Here is a 24,520-nt window from a genome sequence, read left to right on the forward strand (position 1 = left end):
CTTGTGTCTATCCACGACTACTCCAAAGAGCCAAACCTATTATATAATCTATTTCTTATATTAGGGATTTACCCTATTGTGTAAATTGGTTCTCCAAAGTTTTGCGCGAAGTTGCAGATATTTTTCTGAAAAGTGGATAGGGCTTGGGAAGAGGGAGCAGTGTCAACAATTTTGCAACAAAATTACAATAATGTAATTTAATTTCTGGTGTGTAGACAATTTAAAGATGCACAAAAATTATTAAGAGGCGTACACTAGGGCGAGTCAAATTTTTTGTGCAAATTTTTAGGTCTCACCTCGTGGAATAATTCCTTTGGTGTGAGTGGAATATACACAAAATTTCATAATATTGCAACATTGTTTACTGGTGGCTCAATCATCGCAAAACTAACAATTATTTGTAATAAAGGTCTTGCAGCAAAGTAAATGCACAATTTTACAGTAGTTTCACTTTTTTTCATGAAACATACTTTATTTGGTTCAGGATAGTCATGGTGATGCTTCTCCACACACTGGAAAATAAACTGTTTCTGGTCTTCTTTATTGACAAATAGAATGTATGCATAAGAGCAATGGAGTGTTTGGCAGCATCATTCATGCTTTTCAATACGGCGACTTTTGAGGATGCATCAATGTAACTTGTATTAGTGTGCCACAGACAAGGATCTTCATGAAGAAAATCTTGGTTTATTTCCAGTGCAACAAACTGTTTTTTTGTGTTGGACGACATGAAGTTTCTTGTGTGACACAAGGTTTTCGGCAAGCTGCGTGCAAGTTGAGCAGACATCGTTGCCTTCCATCTGCAGAGCCAATACCATCTCAACCTTTTCTGCAGTTGGAACCTCGCTGTCAAAAAAAGACACACCCGCCATAATCTCACTGAGGTACCACAGGTGTCTGTTGAGAGTTTTTATTGCTGCCTCAACAACAGGCGCATTGATTCCTTTGTATGCTACGAGTTCTTGCAGCAATGTCAAGTCATTTCTCGGCGAGGTGGCTGGCATCTGACAAAGGTACCAAGCCTTCAAGTATAAGCGGACAGTAAAAGTGCATAACTGACAGAGATTTTTTAACTCTGTCAAACTTAAAATGAAATTGGTAATGAAACATGAACATCTTCAGAGCGTATATCACTTTGGCCATCCATCGAGCCAGATGACAGGCACCTGGAGTGTTGATGTGTACATCTAGGTTTGCCGGCCAACCAACGAACTGGATTGCCAGTGCTAATTCCTTGTAATCATCTCTTTAATGGCATTGTGCAAGCTGGTTCGTGCAATATTCAACTAGACACTCCTTAAGTGGACCTAGCTCAATTGAAATGGTCATCTTCCATTCTAGTCGAAAACTTGGTTTTATCCAGTTGATTCCAGGCAGCGGAAAATCTCTCAAACAACTTTATATTTGGACCTGTTGATGCCGGCCACAATTTATCAAACACGCTTGCTATAATTAACTGGTGAATGTGGTGCCTACAAGGCAAACTCTGTAGTTCTTTCTGCAATTTCTGTTGCAAGAGGACACATGCACAAGCCTTTGTACCAGTGTCCCAGTGTACAATCAGTGGACCACTGCTATCAAAGGAAGCTTGGATAACAAATGCTGCAATCTCTTGATGCCGGCGACAAGCCTGTCTGATCGATTCCCTATTTAACGTGAGACAGTCTGGATCATGGCCAAGAGACTAAAAAGCAGCAGAAAGCAAGTAGGTTGCTTTTCTATCACTGATATTAGTTCTGTCTAAAGCTGCAGCAACTTCCGGAGTCACAATGTTGACTGGTCTTACTGACTTACATTTCTTGGGACTAAAATGCCCTTCGCCCTCATTACTATCATTGTTGGAAGAGCCGTTGTCACTGCAACTACTACTGCCAAGTCCAGCCAATGCTGTCGACTGCTGAACTCTGTTTCCTTTTTTCTTCACTTCTCTGAAAGTAATGCTCTCATAAATCTGCTTTCCTCGACCTTGGCCAGCATTCTGTCTAACGTTCCCATACTTCCATGACGACCTTTTTCTCTTTGAGCAAACAAGAAGTCACGATCTTCCTGAAGTTTTATAAGTTTCATGGCATCAGCATGAGCAACATAAAACAAATCATCAAGTTTATTAATAAACTCCTTCTTGGATTCTTGTCTTTTGGTTTGCTGTTTAGCATTCTTCTTGAGACTCTTCCATTGAGCAAACAGACTCTTCACCTTACTGATCACTTGAGTTTTACCCAGAACTAAAGTACTTTGTTGACTGCGACTGTAGCACTGGTACATGTTGATTGCAATTCTGTACAGTACAGGAAATAAAACCTGGCCAACACCTGCCAACTCGACGGCAGCTTAGAAATGGTAAAACTGCCTGCTGTTCCTCCAATTAACCACATTCCTCTAACACTGCAATTTGAAGACGCCAATTTTTCTGCCAATAGTGTCTAAACCTGTGGGAGTGAAAAAGAAAAGGGAAATCCACCGGCACATCCAACAGGAAGTAATTAAAAATTGTTCTTTATTGAAGAAAAAACTAAAACATGCTAAAATTAAACCTCAGAAACCTGACGCGTTTCTGGTGTATACAACACCCTTATTCATAGGACGACTGAGGCAACATGTAACAGACCAGACTTTATACCAAACTTGCAATAAATGAGCAAAAACAATAGGTGGAGCTCAAATCAATGCTGCAGAGGAAGTTGCAGACAATACAGGTGATGAGCATGAAATAATAAATGCAGTGCAATGAAAAATAAATAATTCATAAAGCATACCCAACATGGCAATAATATTCTAAATGGACAAATATAATTGCAATAACAATTCACATAATGGCAACTAATGGAAGCCGCAATTCAGCAGTCAGTATCACACAGGATGAAATCAGATATGCAGCCAGTAACACAAAAAATGGAATTAGGTGCAAAAATCGACAAACGGTATTACACAGCCTAGCAATCAGTGTCTCAACATCACTATTAAACAAGCAGTATCAGAAAAAAAAATAATAATAATAATAATCACAATCACTAATAAATAAAAAATAAGTCATTTTTGTAATTCATGCCCCGGGGATATTTAGTGACCAAGGTCAATATCCAGTAGGCTTCTCTTATAGCTAATTGTTTCTGCCGGCTGCCCCCCCGAATGGAATGATCAACTTTTTCAATCCCAAAAAAAGACAAACAGGAAAGGTCTCCTCTATGCAATGTGCTAAAATGTTTAGCTGCCCCAGAATAACCAGAGTTACCACTGCTGATGTTACCAATGTGCTCAGCTATTCTTTTTTTGAGTTTACGTGTTGTGTAACCTATATATTGTAAATTGCAGATTTTGCAATGTATGCAGTAGATTACATGACTGGTTTCACAATTAATGAATGTTTTGATAGAATATGACACACCCTCAGAAGAACTGAAAGTGTGTTTCTTATTATCCGCATACTGACATACATTGCATCTGCTCAATGCACATTTGTAAAAACCTGTAGCTGAAAGCCAAGATGAGGGGGGTTTTACATTGCGTGTCAGGCTGGGAGATAGCATGTCACCAAGTGATCTGCCTCTTTTAGCTACCACCTGACAACCACCATCTAGAATTGTACGAAGGCGGTTGTCTTGATTTACCACTGGTAAATATTTCTGGATAATGCCCTTAATAGTATGAAACGGATTGCTAAAGGCAGTGGAAAAAACAATGGTATGGGGAGAAGCCGATTTTGGTGTTTTCCCTGTACCATATAAAAAATTATCACGTGAAATATTATGCACTTTTTCAAATGCTTGATTCACTCTGGACCTATTGTATCCCCTATCTTTCAGCCTGTTCTTGATAGTTTTACTTTCCTTAACAAAAACCTCTTCGCTAGAACAAATCCTTCTAGCTCTAATAAATTCTCCCTTAGGGATAGCATTCGTAACATGCCTAGGGTGTGAACTGGAGGCTAAAAGAATGGTATTTCCAGCAGTGTCTTTCCTATATACAGATGAATCAACTCTATTGGTGATAAGCTTACCATGTAACATAATATCCAAAGAAGGAGTATTAGTAGTTAGATGACTACATGTGAACCAAACATTGCAGTTGTTAGACTTCAAATATAGAACAAAATCAGAATATGTTGACTCGCTCCCCTTCCAAACCAGGAGTACGTCATCCACATATCTACCAAACCATACCAAAGATGAAATGAAAGGATTGTTAGTAGAAAAAATATATATTTCCTCCCACCAAGCCATGAAGAGAATAGCTAATGAAGGTGAGAATTTCGAACCCATTGGGGCTCCCAACTTCTGAAGAAAAATTTTGACTGAAACATAAAAAAAATTATGCTGAAGTAAATAATCAAGTAACAATAAAAGGAACTGCTTGAGAGGTAATGAATAAGCACTATAATTGTCCAAATGATATTTCACGGCTACCATGGCTGTGGTGTGAGGAATAGAAGAATACAAGATTATTACATCACATGTTGCAAAGGAATAATCTGAATGGCAAGCAAAACTGTCAAAAACCTTCAAAACTGCGGAGGTATCTTTCAAATAACCCGGAGTCCTGGCTATAAGGGGCTGGAGATAGCTATCAATCCATTCACTGAGATTTTCATTTAGTGACCCTATGCCCGATATTATGGGTCTTAAAGGGGGTGGAAAATCCCCTTCATGAATCTTGGGCAAACCATGAAAAATAGGAATAATAGGAAATTCAGGGATTAGCCATTTAAATAATTTAGGATTAAGAATACCAAGCCTGATGCCCTCATTTAAACACTCAGACAATGCAGATTTAAAGGCAATTGTGGGATCACACTTTAACCTCAAATAAGTGTCAGTATCATTTAGAATAGAAAAAAATATTGTACAATATAGGTCCGAATCCAGCACAACACATCCTCCCTTGTCAGACTGGCGTATGGTCAGGTGTGGATTGTGTTGTAGATCTTTAACAGAATCTGACTGGGATTTATCAAAATTACTATTAAAGTGGATTTCATGAGTATCAGCATATAACTTCGTAAGATCCCTTTCAACCAAAGATTGAAAAAGGTCCAAGGAGGGAACTCTCGATTGTAAAGGATAATACGATGGATTAGACAAAGTGACACAAATATCCTCATCTGCTGGTTTATCCGAAAGCTGGTTAGTGTCCTGTAATGAAGATAAGGTTAATAGGGCAATTTGTTCCGAAACTGAAAGAGATGCATCAAGAGTTTGTTCATGAACAGTAACAGTCTCATCAGTAGGTGAAAAATAATGTTGCTCATTGAAAAAATGTCTCTTGACCGTAAGTAGACGTGTAAAACGATTAACATCCCTGATGGTTTGTAATAAATTGAAATTTTGTGACAGAACAAAGTTTAATCCTTTAGCTAGGACATCAATTTGTGCAGATGACAACACAAACGGAGTCAAAACAATAACGCTCTGGAGATTTTTATCTAGCGATGATGTCGGTGTTTTCTGACTCTCATGGGGTAGCGTCTCCAATCTTCTGTTCCTAGCTCTCCTGCCTCCCCTCCTCCTGCAACGTTTTTTGGAAACTGTTGGCCACGTTCCTGTCTGATACTTGTGCCGGATGCAGAGGTATCAGAACCACTGTCACATGAGTTAAAGTCCGATGATGTCCATTTCTTTCTCCTTCTATTTGGCTCCTGGTGTGAATAGTGACAAGAGCGATTTTTCAAAATAGACCTGAATGGCCTTTTGGAGGGGTCTCTGTTCCATATATAGATCTTATCATTATTGTAATCTGATATATCTCTATTGAACTTGGATTGTTTTATTTTGATGATAATCTCAATGCCTTGGAGGACAACATCAGACATCTTTTTCTTTAATTGACGATAGTCTGAGGTTTCTGAAATTTTGTTGAGCTCAACATTAATTAAATCAATGTCCATTTTTAGAGTTTGCAACCTAGTTTCTTCATATGAGGTGATTAGACCCATCAATTTTAGAGAACATTCAGAAAGTATCAAATTCCATTCAGTCAGGAATTGATCTGAAAAAATATATGTGGGTGATTTTTTGATATGTAATCCCCTGGGGATCATCTTTTTTTCAATATATTTTCTGATGGTATTATGATCCCACCATATCCGTAGTTCTTGCTTAGATAATTTTTCCAATTTATTAAAGAGATCTTTAATCTCTGAATGTGGGCCACAAGAACTGTCCATGCCATCAAACATTGCAGCCAGTTTGGCCATACGTAAATCCACCGCCATGCTGGTATAATGTGTAAGCTTGCACAAAATATCTGATAGCACCACACTTAGATGCAACAACTGCACATAGATTCAAACCAGCATATGGTAATGGACACCAGCATATCTTCCAGAAAATGTCACAAAATAAATGTCAAGCAGTATAACTTGATATATATCAACGGAGCTTCCTTGGATCACATAGAATGGCGTAGAAGGGAGGAGGGGAGAGGAATTGTAGAAAGCTTACCACGTTGTCGATTTCAAAATCATATGTCAGGCGGAATCCATCCTGAGGGTGCGGCACCCATTGGTGATCGCAAGCAAATGAAAAAGAAAAAAGGGAAATCCACCGGCACTTCCAACAGGAAATAATTAAAAATTGTTCTTTATTGAAGAAAAAACTAAAACATGCTAAAATGAAACCTCAGAAACCTGACGTGTTTCTGGTGTATACAACACCCTTATTGTACAATGTTTTTTTCTATTCTAAATGATACTGACACTTATTTGATGTTAAAGTCTGATCCCACAATTGCCTTTAAATCTGCATTGTCTGAGTGTTTAAATAAGGGCATCAGGCTTGGTATTCTTAATCCTAAACTATTTAAATGGCTAATCCCTGAATTTCCTATTATTCCTATTTTTCATGGTTTGCCCAAGATTCATAAAGGGGTATTTCCACCCCCTTTAAGACCCATAATATCGGGCATAGGGTCACTAAATGAAAATCTCAGTGAATGGATTGATAGCTATCTCCAGCCCCTTATAGTCAGGACTCCGGGTTATTTGAAAGATACCTCCGCAGTTTTGAAGGTTTTTGAAAATTTTGCTTGCCATTCAGATTATTCCTTTGCAACATGTGATGTAATAATCTTGTATTCTTCTATTCCTCACACCACAGCCATGGTAGCCGTGAAATATCATTTGGACAATTATAGTGCTTATTCATTACCTCTCAAGCAGTTCATTTTATTGTCACTTGATTATTTACTTCAGCATAATTTTTTTATGTTTCAGTCAAAATTTTTCTTCAGAAGTTGGGAGCCCCAATGGGTTCGAAATTCTCACCTTCATTAGCTATTCTCTTCATGGCTTGGTGGGAGGAAACACTAAATTACTTACCGGTAATGTGTTTTTCCTGAACCCATGACAGCACCTACAACGAGAGGGGGGATCCGCCCTTCCAGGACAGGAAACCTACAGAATAAAAGGACGGCGCCTCTCCACCACCTCAGTTGTTTACAGAGCATGAGAGGACACTACTTAATAGTTATATATCCCATGATTTTTCCTTCTACACACCACGTGAATCAAACACCATGAAGGAAAAGAAGTGATCAACTTCTACCAGTGATGGGAGGGAATATAAGGGTGCTGTCATGGGTTCAGGAAAAACACATTACCGCTAAGTAATTTAGTGTTATCCTATCACCCATGACAGCACCTACAACGAGAGATTTACAGAGAAAAAATTCTAAAGTTAGGGTGGGACCACAGCCTGTAGAACAGTTTTCCTAAAGGAAAGGACAGCAGAAGATCCCAGATCATGCCTATAGTGTCTATAGAAGGTGCAAGGTGAAGACTGAATCGCAACCTTACATAATGCTTGATGGGGACATCCACTTTCTTATTGTTCTGCCATGGATTCCCCGGATTAGCACCGAAAGTAGGGTGCATAATTTCCTGACTTTTATGGAAATTGGAAGCTATCTTTGGAAGATAAAGTAGCTCCCGAACCGACCTATCTTCTAGGCTCTGTATAAACAAAGGATTAACCAAAAAAGCTTGAATGTCACTAACTTACCATGCTGAAGTCAGGGCCATCGGGATAATAGTCTTTAATGTGAAGACCCTGAATCCATGGGTTCAAGCGAAGGCTTGTTACAGCCGTAAGCACTGGATTCACATCCCAGGGTGCCATCTTTGAACTGAAAATGGGCCTAGATCCAAAGCTCACTTTCACAATCCTTGCTTATTCAATGAAGGTTGGACACTGTTCTAGTAGTCTACGGCTAAAAAGGTCCACTTGCAATTCTCTTCCTCTTTATATGAGGTGCTGTTAAAGATAAAAGGTGAGACTTCGCCATCTGAACTGATTAGACATAAGTGTCATTAGGGATCTTGGCAGAGTTCCTCCATAATGGATTATGTAAGATAAAGCTACTCTGTTGTATGACAAGACCTTTACATGGTGACCATGTATAGATGAATGGAGCTTTCTTATATACTGCCTAAAGCTCCTTTAGGTTAGAGGAACCCGGTCTTTAGAGGCAGCCCCCGGGTGTGTACCCGTGACCATGCTACTACTGTAATGTAGGAGATTAGAGTTATTAACAGCAATTGCCTTGTTCAGAGTTGTGGCCAGACTTATTAATTTTGACATATAGCAGGACTCCTTATTCTACCTTGGGAGACCACAACGCTTACTCACTGCCCAGTGAGTTCTGCAGCACTCGATGGATCTGCCCATAATCCCGAAATAGTTGAGGTAAACTATTGTCAATGCCTTTTCCTTCGATATGAGACTTGTCCTAACTACTATAATTCTCCATAAAGCATTAAGGCCCATTAACATCTGAATGGAAGGAGACAAACTGAAAGCCTAAATCCTCATTTTATGCCAAGAACTATTCTCAGGAAATTTGACGTTTCATGTGAATTGGAACCCGATTGTATACCTCCTTAAATGCCTATACTACTATATCGCAATCTGGAACTGCAGATTTACTAGCAGGTCTTCTAGAGTCCATTCCCAATGCTCTAACTCAGGAATCTCTACAGCCCCTTCGGGTTGTAGCAAACCCAGGAAGGACTGGGTTAAAAAATATCTTTACAGGTCTTGATTAGGGCCCGTGGAGAGCTAAGCACTAGAGCAGGCTAGGCATTCACCTTAGTCAGACTGCTGGAGAGCAGAGCAGATGGTATGTGTCTTGGAGCTAATCAGAAACACAGGCCAGACTCCACAAGTATCAGTGGTTACCCTTGATAAATATTGTTTTGTTTGATCAAGCTGGGTTAGCTGAGCTGTATATGAGTAGTCAGGGTCTGTCCTATTTAGTCAGAGCTTGGACAAGACCAGAAATATTAATGTTTACGACTTCTGTGCAACCTGTAAAAAGCAATAAAACTGCGCTCGATTGGACCAAACCCACAATGGCTGTATGAGCACTACATGATGCCTCCTACCTTTAAGAGTGAAACCCTACAAGGTTTATTATTAACCTGCAAAACTAAGGAAGCGCTCTTATTGTCACCTGCCTCCAATCGGCATTCCACCGAGCACCAGCCAGGAATACTGCTACCCTCTGTCTCAAAATAGAGGCTAGGATATTTTTCCGCCTGAATTCGGTAAGCTTGCCATGCACAGTTTACAGTCGCTGAACTTGGTTTTGTCAGACATACACTTAGTTGTGGAACCAGTACCTTTACAAAGAGGGACTATGAGGCACAGACACCCTATAAAAGCACTACAAGGCACAGGGGCACCCTGAAGCACTGAGAGACACTATGATGCCCCATTAGGTACTAAAAGGCACTATACGGCACTACGAATGCACCATAAGGCACTATGATATGCTATGAGTCTCTATGATATGTTATGCTATGAAGAGCCATAAAGCGCTATGAAGAGCTATGAGGCACTATGCCATGAGGCACTATAAAGCACTATGAGACGCTATACGGCACTATGATGTGCTTTTAAACACTAACATACGCTATACGACACTATGATGTGCTTTTAGACACTAACATGCGCTATGAGGCACTGTGAGGCGCTGTGTGCCACAAGGCACTATTAAGTGACATTAAGAGCTGTGCCATGAGGCACCATGCTATAATGTGCCATGAGGCACCATGCTATAATGTGCCATGAGGCACCATGCTATGATGTACCAAGATGTGCTATGAAGCGCTATGCTATGACGCAATATGATGTGCCATGAGGCACTATGATGTGCCCTGAGGCGAGGCACTATGATGTGCTATGAAGCGCTATGCTATGATGCACTATGATGTGCTATAAAGCGCTATGCTATGAGGCACTATGATGTGCCATGAGGCACTATGATGTGCTATAAAGCGCTATGCCATGACGCACTATGATGTGCCATGAGGCGAGGCACTATGAAGCGCTAAGCTATGATGCACTATGATGTGCCATGAGGTGCTGTGAGGCACTATGATGTGCTATGAAGCGCTATGCTATGAGGCGCGTCATGCCACATCTTAGTGCTATGATGTGATATAAAGAGCTATGATGTGCTCTTTGTGAAGCGCAAAGAGGCTTTATAAGGCACTGCGCTCAGATTTTTATTTAAAACAGTAATCCATCTGAATGAAGGATAAAACTTTCCTTTGGGTGGTAAATCTCAGTTGTCAGACTAGCCCCACCCGAAGAAGCCAACTGATGAGACGCAGCTGGACAGCAGACCTTCACAAAGACCATGTGCTGTATTAACACCATGTGCCATCCTATGGATGGAGTAAACAGACTGGAGGACAACAGTAAAAACCTCAGTGTTAGTTTAACATTTACTGAGCAGATAGAGGCTCATTTTTTGTGGTAAATTCTGAAGGCCAATCATGAGGCTCTGTGCGGCCCAGACATGTGGCTAACTTTAGCCTAGAGGTCTAAGGTCCAGCTTCCGTCCTGAAGCCAATTTTAAAGCACGATGCCCTTGGCCCAGATGGGGTCTTACAGAGTGCACACACACCCATTTTTGAGTTTTGCGCTAACATCCTTCAGCCTTTCCTAGTAACCATAACAAGGAAAGGGCCCCATAAACAACGTAAACATTCACGTAGATCACTCACCACCAGCTGTACGGATTTGGAGGTTGGAACGAGTCACAGGCCTGTTTCTCTCTGTCCATGCCTGAGCAATACTGGGGTGGTCAATCCCAGGCAGGGGCGCCTCCAATAGTGCGCTGATCAAAGCTGGAGCTGCTGCCCCTAGGCAGGGGCACAGCTCAACAGGTGCTCCCATTGATGTGCAGAGCTGAGCTGCTGACCCCATACAGGGGCGCAGTTCCACAGCAGCTTCTCCACTGAAGCACAGAGCTGGATCTGTCGACCCCAGACAGGGGCGCAGTTCCACAGCAACTCCTCCACTGATGCACAGAACTGGAGCTGCCGACCCCAGACAGGGGCGCAGGTCCACAGCTGCTCTCTCACTGACGTGCAGAGCTGGATCTGTCGACCCCAGATAGGGGGCGCAGTTCCACAGCAGCTTCTCCACTGATGCACGGAGCTGGAGACCCCAGACAGGGGTGTAGGTCCACAGCTGCGCTCTCACTGACGTGCAGAGCTGGATCTGTCTACCCCAGATAGGGGCGCAGTTCCACAGAAGCTTTTCCACTGATGCAAGGAGCTGGAGCTGCATACCCTAGGCAGGGCGCCGCTCAGTCATATCCGGATCTTCAACAGGTAAGCCTGTCTAAGGTTCTCCTATTGGGAATAATCTTCTCTTCTTTCTTCTGCCGCCATATTAACAAGGTTCCCCCTCAACGACAGGAAACCAACTGAGGTGGTGGAAAGGCGCCACCCTTTTATTCTGTAGGTTTCCTGTCCTGGAAGGGCGGATCCCCTCTCTCGTTGTAGGTGCTGTCATGGGTGATAGGATAATATATATTTTTTCTACAAACAATCCTTTCATTTCATCTTTGGTATGGTTTGGTAGATATGTGGATGACGTACTCCTGGTTTGGAAGGGGAGCGAGTCCACCTATTCTGATTTTGTTCTATATTTGAACAACTGTAATGTTCGGTTCACATGTAGTTATCTAACTGCTAATACGCCTTTTTTGGATATTATGTTACATGGTAACCTTACCACCAATAGAGTTGATTCATCTGTATATAGGAAAGACACTGCTGGAAATACCATTCTTTTAGCCTCCAGGTCACACCCTAGGCATGTTACGAATGCTATCCCTAAGGGGGAATTTATTAAGAGCTAGAAGGATTTGTTCTAGCGAAGAGGTTTTTGTTAAGGAAAGTAAAACTATCAAGAACAGGCTGAAAGATAGGGGATACAATAGGTCCAGAGTGAATCAAGCATTTGAAAAAGTGCACAATATTTCATGTGATAATTTTTTATATGGTACAGGGAAAACACCAAAATCGGCTTCTCCCCGTACCATTGTTTTTTTCCACTGCCTTCAGCAATCAGTTTCATACTATTAAGGGCATTATCCAGAAATATTTACCAGTGGTAAATCAAGACAACTGCCTTCGTACAATTCTAGATGGTGGTTGTCAGGTGGTATTGAAAAGAGGCAGATCACTTGGTGACATGCTATCTCCCAGCCTGACACGCAATGTAAAACCCCCCTCATCTTGGCTTTCAGCTACAGGTTTTTACAAATGTGCATTGAGCAGATGCAATGTATGTAAGTATGCGGATAATAAGAAACACACTTTCAGTTCTTCTGAGGGTGCGTCATATTCTATCAAAACATTCATTAATTGTGAAACCAGTCATGTAATCTACTGCATACATTGCAAAATCTGCAATTTACAATATGCAGGTTACACCACACGTAAACTCAAAAAAAGGATAGCTGAGCATATTGGTAACATCAGCAGTGGTAACTCTGGTTATTCTGGGGCAGCTAAACATTTTAGCACATTGCATAGAGGAGACCTTTCCTGTTTGTCTTTTTTGGGGATTGAAAAAGTTGATCATTCCATTCGGGGGGGCAGCCGGCAGAAACAATTAGCTATAAGAGAAGCCTACTGGATATTCACCTTGGACACTAAATATCCCCGGTGCATGAATTACAAAAATGACTTATTTTTTATTTATTAGTGATTGTGATTATTATTTTTTTTCTGATACTGCTTGTTTAATAGTGATGTTGAGACACTGACTGCTAGGCTGTGTAATACCGTTTGTGTTACTGGCTGCCTGGCTGCATATCTGATTTCATCCTGTGTGACACTGACTGCCGAACTGCGGCTTCCATTAGTTGCCATTATGTGAATTGTTATTGCAATTATATTTGTCCATTCAGAATATTATTGCCATGTTGGGTATGCTTTATGAATTATTTATTATTCATTGCACTACATTTATTATTTTATGCTCTTCACCTGTATTGTTTGCAACTTCCCCTGCAGCACTGATTTGAGCTCCACCTATTGTTTTTGTTCATTTATTGCAAGTTTGGTATAAAGTCTGGTCTGTTACATGTTGCCTCAGTCGTCCTATCAATAAGGGTGTTGTATACACCAGAAACGCGTCAGGTTTCTGAGGTTTCATTTTAGCATGTTTTAGTTTTTTCTTCAATAAAGAACAATTTTTAATTATTTCCTGTTGGATGTGCCGGTGGATTTCCCTTTTCTTTTTCATTTGCTTGTGATCACCAATGGGTGCGGCACCCTCAGGATGGATTACGGCTGACATATGTTTTTGAAATCGACAACGTTGTAAGCTTTCTACATTTCCCCTCCCCTCCTCCCTTCTACGCTAAACCTGTGGGAGACCTAAATAGCCAACATAAAACTTCATTTCATTAAATCTTGATATGTCGCTGTTAGGGATGAGCGAATCCCTGTGTATTTGACTGTGCACCTTCTCCTTCGCCATTGGCAACCTATGCTAATGACTGAGGGAGGGGCTACAGCTGCAAAGTTTGTTGAGTGGCTGCCCTGCACTCAGCCTTTCAACAAACTTTATTGTCCGGGACAGTGAATGGAGCATGCTACTGCGCATGCTCGCCCTCTGCTCCATTCACTTACAGTGCGGTCTGGACAGTGGCTGAATGCGGCCGAAGCCGAATACACAGATTTGCTCATACCTAGTTGCTGCAAATCACTCTAATATCGCTCATCAACACTTGCAAATTACTATTATACATTCAAGTAAGTGAATTTCAGGCAAAAATTTAATTAGACAGTAAAAGACACAATGAGAGTGGTGGAGGCTGCTGCGTAAATATTTAGAGATTAGACTAAAGGCCCCGTCACACATAACGAGATTGCTAGCGAGATCATTAGTGCGTCACGGTTTTGGGATCGCTGGAGAGTCGTTTCGTGATCGCTGGGGAGCTGTCAAACATGCAGAACTTCCCAACGATTTCGGCCGCCCCAGCGATCTAACTAACGATCTCGGCGGTCATTGGGACACTTTCACACAGCAGCTATTTCAACGATCCACACCTTGATAGGGACTGTACTGTGTCACAAAGGCGTGCATAAAATCACTTTTCCGCGCCCCCTCATCTCCGATTGGTGGACGCTACTGCATTCTGATTGGGCAGCCTTGGTTTAACATCGCTACTGCGTCTCCGGTCAGATGGGATCGCTACTGCGTCTCCGGTCAGACGGGAACACTGGTGTGTGCATTGTTCCTGTACAGATGTATGGATGTCCATATATATAGAGAGATGTAAATGGCCATTTATGTGTATGCATATCTGTATGTTTGAGTGTATGTATGTGTATATATAGTTATCTGTATACGTATGTGTATATGAGTGTGTATATATTTATGTACTTAAAAATATGTATGAGTACATGGATGAATCTGTTTACATACGAGTACACGAATGTATATGTGTGTATGTATGTATGTATGTATCTGTATACGCATGTGTATACACATATATATATATATATATATATATATAGACTGCTTACTGCGGTGACTACTGCTACTACTGAAAGAATGAGAAACAAAGCTTTTGCATAGTAGAACACACAGTTTATTAGACACATCAGTACAGCAATGTCAGTAGTGTAAAAACATGAGTAGTTGCCCATTATAGGTTCTGATGCTGCCAAGGAACAGCACCAGGACCATTAAAATACTGGCAGTAGTTGTCGCGGCAGGTCTTCGCATCATGGGTGTTTCTGCCATGTCCCACTGGTTGAAGGCCTGCAATTGCAGGATTGTTTGTACGCCATTCACCGAGCTCCACTTCCCCATTGGCTAGGTCCACAGAGTCCACGAAGCCAGGCGGACAGTACGTAATTGCATCACGTCGACGAAGAAAGTTGTGAAGCGTGCAACAGGCCAAAACAACTGAGTCTATTGATTTGAGCTTCATGTTAATTGGCGTGTGAAAAACTCTGAAGCGGTTGGCCAGGACAGCGTGTCAGAAAACGTGCTGTGTGGGTGTGTGTGCACGAGACCCCTAAAATATCTGCCCATGCAAAAGCATATATATATATATATATATATATATATATATATATATATATACACATATATATATATATATATATATATATATATATATATATAGAAACCAAGCCCTCCCTCCCTGAAGAGCAATGATAGCAGATAATTGGTAGATGTCCTATAAATGAATTAAAAATGGAAACTCATTTGAGACCCCAAACAATACCTACCTCGTTAAAGATGCCTGATTTCTTCAAAGTGGAGTCACAGCTGGAGAACGCTGGTGGGATCCGAAAACAAGGACGCAGTAGCGACCACCAATCGGGGACGAGGGGCGCGGAAAAGTCCAATTTATGCATGCCTACGTGTCTCAGTTCTGAATCGCTAACGAGGTCGTTGATAAGGTGTCAAATACAGCGATGCACAATGCCCAGCGGGAGCGCAGCGACCCAGGAATGGTCCAGGAAGCTTTGTAACGATCAGCGATCTCACAGCAGGGGCCTGTTGCTACCTGTCAGACATAACGAGATCACTAGCGAGGTCGCTATTGCGTCACGAAAACCGTGACGTATCAAGGATCTCGTTAGCGATCTCGTTATGTGTGACGGGGCCTTTACCTAAAATAGGGAATAATACTGAATGTTGCCTGCAATCTGGCAAGTTTACTCTGAAACAGGAAATATAAACTAATATTAAATATTCTCACAAATTACAAATAAGTAAATTGGAAAGAGAGCCCTTTTTGCTCCTTTATACTAAAACTACCCAAATCCTATTTTAATGGCTATTAAGTGATCAATGGCGGACATTGAGCCACCTTTTAAACACAACCAAAAAAACAAATTTTTAAAAGGATATTACAGATCAATATGTATAATAATTATAGGGGGTGAAAATTAGAATAAAACTATTTTTTTTTTCTATAGAACGCATTGTCTCCCTATCGTACGCCTTACTTTAGAGGACACAGCCTTTTCATAGGGTTTATTAAATTCAACCAGATGCAATTCTGCCTGACAAATGGACCCAAGAAAATTGTAACGACTAATGGAACAGTGCCTACCAATGGATGATCCAAATAAAAGAAGGACTGGAGAGACACAAAACGCAAAAATGGGTCTTATCTGGGTAACAATGTTAAGAGAATAGCAGAATAGTGCTCACCTGGTCGGGTTGGGTGCACACAACCACTGGTAACGCTTAGGCTGCTGCAAACCCATGAGGGGATGAAAGTGCAGGTAAAGGAGAAACTTATTCCACGTGGTTGTTCTGAGGAAGAAGTTCGTATACTTCGAAACGCGCTGCCTAATTAACCACTTATACTCGGATTGGCATCCCTCATCCTTCCTATACAGCAGCACAGAATTAACCCATTTGTTTTTCCATTACCTGTGCCAATGGTTGGTGTCATCTAAATGTACAACTCAAACAGTCTTGCAAAAATCAAGATTTCATTGGCTATTGTTCTTGGAATTAGGCAAAAGAAAAATGAAAAAACGACCAGTACTTAAGGTATTAAAATAAAAGCCAACAAATTTTGTGAAGGATTGAGAGATTAGAAATGTCTAGAACATTAATTGAAAATAACCCAACAAAGAACTAAAACCCTAAATCAGAACGTATTAAATGATAATGATTACAAAAAAAAAATTAGGAGAAAAATAAACTAATTATGATGTTCGTAGCTAATTGTAATAAACAGGACACACACACAAAACAAAGTGAAGTATAACATTAAAATGTTAATTACTTTATTAGCTTTAGGATTTGATAATTACAATGTGTTGGCCATACAACAAATGCACAAAATGTCTGCACTGAAGATCAGATAAAGACTAAAACTATTATGATGTTTAACTGATGTCAATGATTTCATTCCAGATCATTAAAAAAGGCACCAAAAAAAAAAAAAAAAGGGATCGTAAATTTGGGTGGAAGAGCATAAATGTGAGATTGGCTATAAGAAAGAAAAGCGCCACAACCCCTTTCACTTATGGTTATGTATACACTAGTTATGTAGGAGTTATTTGATGTCTAAGAAGTGATTCCTCTGATGTTAATTCAGATCTGATTTTTGAGAACAAGATTTCCCACATTCAGAACAAGTATATGACTTCCCTCTGATCTGTAGCAACATGTAATTTTTGGGTAAAATATTTTCTACTTTCTGAGCACGAAAATGTTTTCTACCCTTGGTGTCTTTAATGTTTTCAAGATTTACCACATTGTGAACATCAATATAGTTTCTTTCTTGTGTGAATTCTCCTATGTCTTGAAAGAACTGATTGCTGGATAAAACATTTCCCACATTCTGAACATGAAAAAGGCTTCTCCCCTGTGTGACTTCTCTGATGAGCAGTAAGATTTGATTTTTCTGCAAAACATTTTCCACATTCTGAACACGAAAAAGGCTTCTTCCCTGTGTGAGTTCTTTGATGTATAATAAGACTCCATTTCTGCTTAAAATATTTTCCACATTCTGAACATGAATACGGCTTCTCCCCTGTGTGAGTTCTCTGGTGTGCAACAAAATTTGATTTCTGTGTAAAACATTTCCCACATTCTGAACATGAATAAGGCTTCTCCCCTGTGTGAATTTTTTGATGTTCAACAAGATTTTTTTTCAACTTATAACATTTACCACATTCTGAGCATGAATATTGCCTCTCTCCTGTGTGACTTTTCTGATGCCTAACCAAACCAGATTTCTGGCCAAAAAATTTTCCACATTCAGAACATGAATACGGTTTCTCTCCTGTGTGAACTCTCTGGTGTATACCAAGACTTGATTTCTGGGTAAAATATTTCCCACATTCTGAGCATGAAAATGGCTTCTCCCCTGTGTGACTTTTTTGATGTGTCACTAAACCTACCTTCTCTTTAAAAGATTTACCACATTGCGAACATGAAAATGGTTTCTCACCTGTGTGATGTCTGTGATGTCTATTCAGATCGGATTTCTGCCTAAAACATTTCCCGCATTCGGAGCATGAATAAGGCTTCTCCCCTGTGTGAATTCTTTGATGATTAACAACATTTTTTTTCTGCCTAAAACATTTCCCACATTCTGAACATGAATATGGCTTCTCCCCTGTGTGGGTTTGCTGATGTATCACAAGTTTGTATTTATGGTTGAAGCATTTCCCACATTCTGAACATGAATATGGCTTAATTCCTGTATGAACTCTTTGATGATTTTGCTTCACAATCTGCACTGAAGGTAGGACCAACAGAAAAGGACTGGAAGATAAATCTTTGCTGTGAAGTGCTGAGTTTTCACATGGGATAATGGTGTGCTCTTCATATGCATCATGTGTGATTCCTTGATCACTTGCTTTAAAATTTGAAAATATTTGATGTCCTTCTTGGCTCCAAGCACAGTCATCTGCTAAGGATAATTTTTTTATTATGTTTAAATTACATTACTTTGAAATTATATTGATTTTTAAACAGTTTCTATATAAAAGGTTTTCATAAGACATGTAGTCAGGTGTCTATTTATTAACTAATGAAGGCATCTGTGACAGATCACAATTTAACCGACAAAAGTTTTTGACTTCTGAAATTTATGCAGCATCCTAAAAAAATTAAATCTGCCTATCAATACCCCCTTTTTAGTAAGTTACTCAGTAGAAAATCACAATCACCTATAGGTCAGTGTTATTACATTGTGTGTGTCTGTTTCACACCCTCCCAGACTGCCGCACTTTAGCACAGAGCAGGGAAGTGTAGTATGGTCAGGTACAAAGAAGCCACGGCTTTAAAGGGAATCTGTTAACAGGTTTTTGCTATGTAATTTGCCAGCAGCATCAGCATGAGGTAAGGACAGAGGCCCTAACTCCAGTGTTTATTAGCTGCAGTCAGTTTTCTCTACCTGCTGATTTACGAGAGCTTAGTTGTTGAGCTGTGTATAACCCCACCCAGACAAGTGTACAATTTATAGTGAGAGTAAGCTGCTAACCAGTTGCGGCTGGGTTGGACTACCAGGCACGAGGTCAGTTGTCCTGTAGTGATGATGTCTTGTGACAAAAAGAAACAGGCCGCAACCATGTCATGAGACATTGGGCAGTCATAACATGAGGCAGCAGTTCAGAACCTTATCAAGAAATAGTAGTTCATACTAAGCCACGAGGCAGCAGGCTAATCCAAATCAAGCCACATGGCCAAAGATTAAATCATGCCATCAAGCTAAAAGCTAACTCAAGCTAAGAAGCCAAAAGCTGACCCAAGGCCCCAATAAAAATGCTAAACTAAGCAAAACTAAAAGATCAAAGACTAAACCAAGCCAAGTAACAATGCTAAAGGCTAAACCAAGTCAAGTCATGAGGCAAAAAAGCTACACCAAGCCATGCCATGAGGCAGAGTCAGCAGGCCGAACACCAACCAAACATAAGGCAGTAAGTTGAACACCTACACAAATATAACAGAAATACATATTCAATAATGTTTAATATGTATTTTGGCTGAAGGAGAGAAAATATACAGTAAAAAAAGAACTGACAGACCACAAAACGAATGAGAAGAATCTGTTACTTCTCTGCATTTATTGGTTACTACTCACCTGGGCGGTTATCTGTAGGAATTTCCTCTTTACACCGCTCATCACCCCTCACATCTGTCTCTGTAGTATTAATATGGATCAGATCTTCTCCCTGAAACAAATATTGTCAAAGTCACAGACAGATGGAGAAGTCCCATCTATGATCAGCTCTAATCCTGCCATCTCCACCGTTCTCATTACACAAGTATAAACCATATAATACTGGTGGATAAAACAAGACCAAACACAAGACCTTCACAGCCGTCTACACATCATAGGGGAGATCTCATCACACCTTCTCTCCATCTACCTGATGATCCTGAGGAACATTGGAATCTTCTTTTTTACAGTCCTGAGGAAGAAGAGGACAGGGACATCTCTCTGGTGTTGTCCTCTTACTGGATAGAACTGGAGGAAACACATACAGGGACTGAATTCATTCTTTACATACAGATAATTATAGGCCGTGTGTATTTAGTCCTGTCTATTACCTGGTGATGTGAGGGGCTGGGGAATCTCCATCATGACATCCTTGTACAGATCTTTGTGCCCTTCTAAATACTCCCACTCCTCCATGGAGAAATAGACGGCAACATCCTGACACCTTATAGGAACCTGACACATACAATGATATTGTCATCCCCCGATCCCTTCATAGCGTTACTTGTATAATGTCCGAGCATTCCCAGCAGTTTCACCTCTCCAGTCAGCAGCTCATTCATCTTGTAGGCGAGTTCTAGGATCTTCTGGTCATTGATGTCCTCATGTATCAGGGGGTGAGGTGGAGGCCTCGTGATTGGGCTCATGGGTCTTCCCCATCCCTCAGACACAGGGTCCTGACAGCGCTCACTAGAGGTCTTCTTCACTACTGTGTAATCCTGGTTATGGAGAGAAACATTAATAAATCTCACTACAGACATTTCCAGAGTCCTCACCTCTCCAGTTCTGTCCATCTGTTATTCCCATAGATAAGAATGATGTAATGTGACGTCATCAGAATCTCTCACCTCTCCAGTAAGCCGGAAGAGGATCTCTAGGGTGAGGTGTAATATCCTCTTCCCCATATTGTCTCTGTCCATATTCATCCTTGAGAGGTCAGGAAAATTTTCCAAACCTAAATGGAAAGAAAATGTGAAAAATTAGTTGGTGTAAAACACATATCACATAAAATGTACAATTTCTTCAGCTGCGTTATCGGTATAAAGTATTAATGAGGTTGAGCTTTTCATACATCTCTAGTTTACACAGAGAATATCCACATCTTCTCACTTGGGATTATATTTGAGTTATAAATAAATTCAGCTGCTACAACATAAAAAGCTTAATGTAGAAAATGAAAAAAATGGCCTCTCACTAAAAAAAAAAAAAAAAAAAAGAAAAAAAAAAAAAAAGGATAGTAAATAAAGTTCACTGCTCTCCCAAAAGAGCAAAAATTGAAAGACAGGTTTTAAAAAAATAAAAAAAATTAGCTTCATCATTAACTCCCTCATGACTGTAAAGAGAAGAGCCCCACCTCCCCCCCAAAAAATTATATAAAGATATATATTGTATATAAAATCTACCCAACATGTTTCCCCCACATCTATAATTGTCACTCTGTTGTCAGCAGATGTCTGTTGACTTGGTTAATTACCATGTCAGGAGATGGCCACAGGCTGCTAGACCAAGGGACCAAGGAGATCCTTTGTTCTGCCAGCAGCCTGCGGGGGTCTGAACGTTCACAGGGATGAACGTAATGGAAGGATGACACCTAGCAAGAAGGCCACCGAACAAGTGAGTATGAACTTTTCCACATCTGTCTAAAAATAACACGTTTAACCCTGCTGTTCTGTTCGGGTCTACTATACACTTATAATGTTCCGGTTATTTTTGACCGAACCTATTAAAGTCTTGATTTTTAGCTAATTAAAGAGTTTCATTTGAATACCTGTTGCATTATTATACTGTATGTGAACATGGTTGTTCATAAATAAATGAAAAATGAAATAAAAAACTTAATTTTTTTTTGTATCACAAAATGTTACATGGCTTTATTGCAATATTCATGCATATTGCACATTTGCACTTAAAAAAATATTCTTTATATAACTGTAAACTATAACTAATAACAAACAGTATGTAAATATTTTTTTTCAGAAAAATAAAAAAAATTAAAAAGTTCAGTTTTTTTCTATATAAAATGGTAAATAAGGTTCATGGTGCTAAATTTACTGGTTGCATTCATCACAAGTATAATTTCCATGTCTTTTGCATAAGTGCTTTGCACAACTGCAACATATCACATTTGTTTTGTGATTACTTGATGTTGGACAGAAGGCGGCATCGTTTCCGTTTTAGGATGGTTGCGTTGCTGGTGGAGGTCGTGGGTATCATAGTAGTGCCGGTGGAAGCCGTTGGTTCACTTTCTTTAGCATGCTGTTGGATCCTGTGGACAATGGCTGCCGCTCCATCATCTCTGGGTGTTACTTTTCTTTCTTCGATATATGGGCTAACCAGTGATTTTCCCAACTCCTCTATGATAATTCTTCTTTTATATAGTTTATTTTTGTTCCAATTTGGGTGTATTTCACGCCATAACACAAATGCATTGTATGCCGACAAGAATGTTGTAAAAAACAACCACTGACCATCGATTTGTTTTGCGTTTACAGGTGTAAGTGCCTATGAGTTGATCTAGAGTATCAACTGCCCCTTTTGTGGCATTGTAATGTAAAATCATGTCCGGCTTTTTGTCGTCTCGATTACTGATTGCACTATCATGGTACATTGTGCTCATCAGAATGACCTGTTTGTGTTTTTTGGGAACGTAAGAAACTACTGTTTTATCCTTAGTAAAATAAAACATAGAACTAAAAACGCCTCTCTTATCTCTTACTGAGGATACCTTGCGGCAGTTCTGGCTTATTTTTTCTAACAGTACCCAGCATGGTCATTTTTCTTTCCAGCAACATCTGCCCCAGTTGGTATGATGTGAAAAAATTGTCGCATGTAACATTTTGTCCTTTGAATCCAAAACTACTCGCATGCCTTGATTATTTTCAGCTCTTTCTTCAGTGTTTTTTCGTATGTATATGTGGCACCCCAGGGGTCTGGTTTTCCACAGTAATGTAATGTTATGTCTGAGAGCAGGTGGGAGGTCCTTTGGTCAGGGATCCTGTGCATGCCACACCTCCTGCCCAGTCTTGGGAGGGGAAGAACTTCCCCTGTATAAACCCGGGGCTGAGGCAGGGTGAGTCAGACAAGGAGAGTGGAGACAAGAAGCAGCATAGGAAACAGGAGAGTTCCAAGGAGTCAGGGGCTGGCAGCTGCAGCGCTCGCCCTGACTAAGAAGATTCTTTACCGGACCCGGAGTCCGAGGCTGTGGGGACTAACTTCTACCCAGCAGCAGAATCCGTCAGGCAGGGGATTTCAGGTCCTCTGGCCCAGAAGCCCGAAGGCACGGTCACACGCGTGGGACCAGCACCGCCATCGTGGAGCGGAAGCCATTAGAAGGCCCCGAGTCACCGGCCATACGGGTGAGCACCACACGGTACACTCAGGGACGTGGGCTACTTACATCAGCTTCTAGCAAGGTAGCCAGAAGAGTACAGTCAGTTTGTGAGGCCTACAACTACGCCTGGCCAGGGGAGATCCCATCTGCTCAAAGACTGACCAGGCCCCGTTTGCTAGCAAGTACTCCGGGAGGGTCTATCGTTGTTACCAGTAAAGACCCTGAACTACACCGTACCGTCTCTGAGTGGTTCCTGCTACCCCCATCATCCACGTCGGCTGCCCTGAGGCCATACCCCTCCCGTTGGGGGTTATACTATCACGCTGCACAATCCTACCACCGGCCTCAGCGGTCTGCCCTGCAGCAGCAGCTCCCTGGCTGCACTCAACGGGTGGCGTAGTCATCAACTATTTACTACTAATAGACTGCCGTCTAGTTTGACTCCCTGGGCACGGACCGGGTCACCGCCACGAGACTACAACCCTCCACTGATCCGGCTCCGGGTAGGCTCCCGCATGCGCAACGCAGCGCGACACAGGCCCAGGGGCGCGTCAACTTTGGCGTAGTCGGCAGGATTTCGTGCCCGCAACCACCGGGTACTGCGTGCCTGAAAAGCAAAGACTGTTCAAGCTTACCAGTGGTGAAGATTCCCGCCATCCGCGAAGTTTTCCCGCCATCCGGCGCCATCTTCGACCTTCTTCCCGCCATCCGTGGAGTTTTCCCGCCATTGGACGCCATCTTGAGGACGCCGCGCGGGAAGAAGAGGGGCGTGGACTCCGAAAGCGCGCGAGAACTGAAGCCCCGCCTCACGTCCGGACGTTGCGTAAGGTCCTGGAAGGAGCCCAGCAGACGCCGACGTCACAGGAGCGCGACGGAAGGTCCTCAACCCTGACGATCCACTGCGGAGCCGCGGCCTACGGAAGAGGATCATCGCAAGGTAGGCCACGGTCCACTAGGGGGGAGGAAGATGTCGGATACGGAGGAGAGCTTCACTGCCCCAACCCCCGCCAGCGCTACCGCTGCTGCAGTTATGCCCTTCACCATGCCCTATATCCCGGGAGCAGCTTGGCTACCCCAGTACTCAGGGGAGTCACATACCCTGCATGACTTTAGAGAAAAGCTGGATAGCCTCTTCCAGGTGTACCCCCTCACAGAAGAGCAAAAAGTGAGCAT

General features: G+C 41.4%; 1 protein-coding gene across 2 annotated transcripts in view; it reads right to left on the reverse strand.

Annotated features, from left to right (window-relative positions):
* The window catches only part of LOC141270507 (uncharacterized), an 80,183-nt gene that overhangs the window by 33,287 nt on the left and 22,376 nt on the right, over positions 1–24,520 (reverse strand). Inside the window, exons 7-12 of one of the 2 annotated variants that reach the window (XM_073680518.1) lie at positions 20,865–20,971; positions 20,556–20,735; positions 20,349–20,472; positions 20,168–20,265; positions 19,879–19,969; positions 17,617–18,702 (exon numbers count right to left, since the gene is read on the reverse strand). In XM_073680518.1, the coding sequence (XP_073536619.1) occupies positions 17,617–18,702; positions 19,879–19,969; positions 20,168–20,265; positions 20,349–20,472; positions 20,556–20,735; positions 20,865–20,971 (1,686 nt within the window). Of the gene's footprint in view, positions 1–17,051; positions 18,706–19,878; positions 19,970–20,167; positions 20,266–20,348; positions 20,473–20,555; positions 20,736–20,864; positions 20,972–24,520 lie in introns of those variants that run through there. The other variant, XM_073680517.1, reaches the window with a different exon arrangement.

The sequence above is a fragment of the Phyllobates terribilis genome, unplaced genomic scaffold (assembly GCF_046119375.1).
Source record: "Phyllobates terribilis strain yellow unplaced genomic scaffold, ASM4611937v1 Scaffold_5__5_contigs__length_657084704, whole genome shotgun sequence".
NCBI lineage: Eukaryota > Metazoa > Chordata > Amphibia > Anura > Dendrobatidae > Phyllobates > Phyllobates terribilis.